This window comes from Zerene cesonia, chromosome 20 (genome assembly GCF_012273895.1).
Source record: "Zerene cesonia ecotype Mississippi chromosome 20, Zerene_cesonia_1.1, whole genome shotgun sequence".
NCBI classification, from domain to species: Eukaryota; Metazoa; Arthropoda; class Insecta; order Lepidoptera; family Pieridae; genus Zerene; species Zerene cesonia.
Window position 1 is genome coordinate 5,082,178 of NC_052121.1, and position 2,197 is coordinate 5,084,374.

The 2,197-nt window shown below is 31.7% G+C and overlaps 1 protein-coding gene across 1 annotated transcript in view; it reads left to right on the top strand.

Annotated features, from left to right (window-relative positions):
- The window catches only part of LOC119834924 (splicing factor 3B subunit 1), a 33,151-nt gene extending 31,386 nt beyond the window's left edge, over positions 1-1,765 (top strand). The window contains exons 18-21 of the mRNA XM_038359465.1: positions 208-453; positions 678-890; positions 1,115-1,331; positions 1,536-1,765. Coding sequence (XP_038215393.1) covers positions 208-453; positions 678-890; positions 1,115-1,331; positions 1,536-1,694 — 835 coding nt within the window. The 3' untranslated portion in view covers positions 1,695-1,765. The remainder of the gene's footprint in view (positions 1-207; positions 454-677; positions 891-1,114; positions 1,332-1,535) is intronic.
- Positions 1,766-2,197: the final 432 nt, after the last annotated feature.

The window sequence follows — 2,197 nt, forward strand, 5'->3', positions numbered from 1 at the left end:
ATGTTTGTTTGTTCTTGTTAACAATCTACTCATTTTATTGTAATATTAAATACTTAACATTGACTAAAATCAATCATAAATTTGCTTGCGATATTGATTACAGCATGTTATTTCGAATTTTATAAAGTCTTACATAAAAGTGTACATATTTTGTTATTAACTTTATATTTTATGTATATTAACACGGTAATATCTATATTTTTACAGACATGAAAAGGTACAAGAGAACTGTATTGATCTAGTCGGTCGTATCGCCGATAGAGGACCGGAATTTGTATCTGCTAGGGAATGGATGAGGATATGTTTTGAGCTTCTGGAACTGCTGAAAGCGCACAAGAAAGCCATCAGGCGAGCGACGGTGAACACATTTGGTTATATCGCTAAAGCTATCGGTCCGCATGACGTATTGGCAACTTTACTAAACAATTTGAAGGTTCAGGAGAGACAAAATAGGTAAGGCAATGACTGCAGTATTTAATTAATGTATACTTATATAAATGTCAACAAAAAAAATGATTATAATAGTAGAGTAGATAATAGTTATTAGTAAAAATTTAAAAAATACCAGAAAGGCCATTTTCACACAGTTCCGTCCATTGTCGATGTGAAAATCGCCAAATTTAATTCTCTTCATTATTAACTTCTTTCCACATAATCGATAATTATAATTATTTCAGAGTGTGCACAACAGTCGCCATCGCTATCGTAGCAGAAACATGTTCACCATTCACAGTATTGCCAGCTTTAATGAATGAATATAGAGTACCAGAGTTGAATGTACAAAATGGTGTGCTCAAGTCATTATCCTTCTTATTTGAATACATTGGAGAGATGGGAAAAGATTATATTTATGCCGTTTGCCCACTGTTGGAGGATGCTTTAATGGATAGGTAAATAATATTTGAAAATGTTTTTCTCAAACAGATATGTATGTAGTAGTGTGTACATTGTCGTTTTTTTTTGCTATCATATCTTTTTTTTTATTGAATAGTTAAAAAATAAAATAAATATATTTATTAATATATTTATTTTATTTTTTAACTATTCATTTAAAAATATTTTTTCGATTTATAATGAAATAACTAGAAAATATTGATAAACTGTTATATTTCAGAGATCTTGTACATCGTCAAACTGCATGTGCTGCAATTAAGCACATGGCACTGGGAGTGTACGGGTTTGGTTGCGAAGATGCTCTTATCCATTTGCTAAACCATGTTTGGCCGAATATTTTTGAGACATCGCCCCATCTTGTACAAGCGTTTATGGACGCAGTTGAAGGCATGAGAGTTGCTTTGGGCCCTATTAAAATACTGCAATATGCCCTGCAGGTTTGTTTTGAGATTATAATATGTTATTGAATAGGAAAGTTTCCTTATGTTTTCGATCTCGCTCTCATCATTGATCAATACTATTATAGACAGTCTGAGAACTATTTGAACCATGTGAATTATTTCAAATAAATTGTGTATTGCATTGAATAATTTATTAATCTAATGATTTTGCTAATGATTTAATGTATATAATTTTTTTAGGGTTTGTTCCATCCAGCGAGAAAGGTCCGTGATGTATACTGGAAGATCTACAACACCCTGTATATTGGTGGTCAAGATGCTCTTGTAGCTGGTTATCCACGAATACAAAATGATCCAAATAATCATTTTGTTCGTTATGAATTAGACTATATGTTGTAAAAACTTCAATGTTTGCAAAAGGATCGATTATTGTTGTGTTTAGAATTACACAATAAAGAATGGCCAAAAAATTGTTTTTAATTCACATCTATCCATTTGATATGAAGGAACGTAATTATGAAATAGCTATTAAATGGTTAGCTGTAATAAAAAGTTGAATTACATTCATTTGGTTAGCATTCAAAGTTTTGTTCACAATAAAAAAGTCAAGAGATCCGTACAAAGGATAACGTTCAGAAATTTAATGATTAACAAACAAGTTACAATAATGAGTTCACTTAAAAACATTCATTCCCCAATATAACCATTTAGTCCATTGAAAAGTGACATTTGGGGTTGCGTTTTTTAGAGGACGCAATTTTATTTTTTTTGATGTGCAGGGGGGGTCAGTGTAAAGCTAAAACCAAGTTTGTGGGGTCGCCACCCCTATCCCACGGCCGCCATCTTGAAAATAGGGGTTGAAACGGTTTTTATGATATATCTCTTAAACTATTTATTTGATA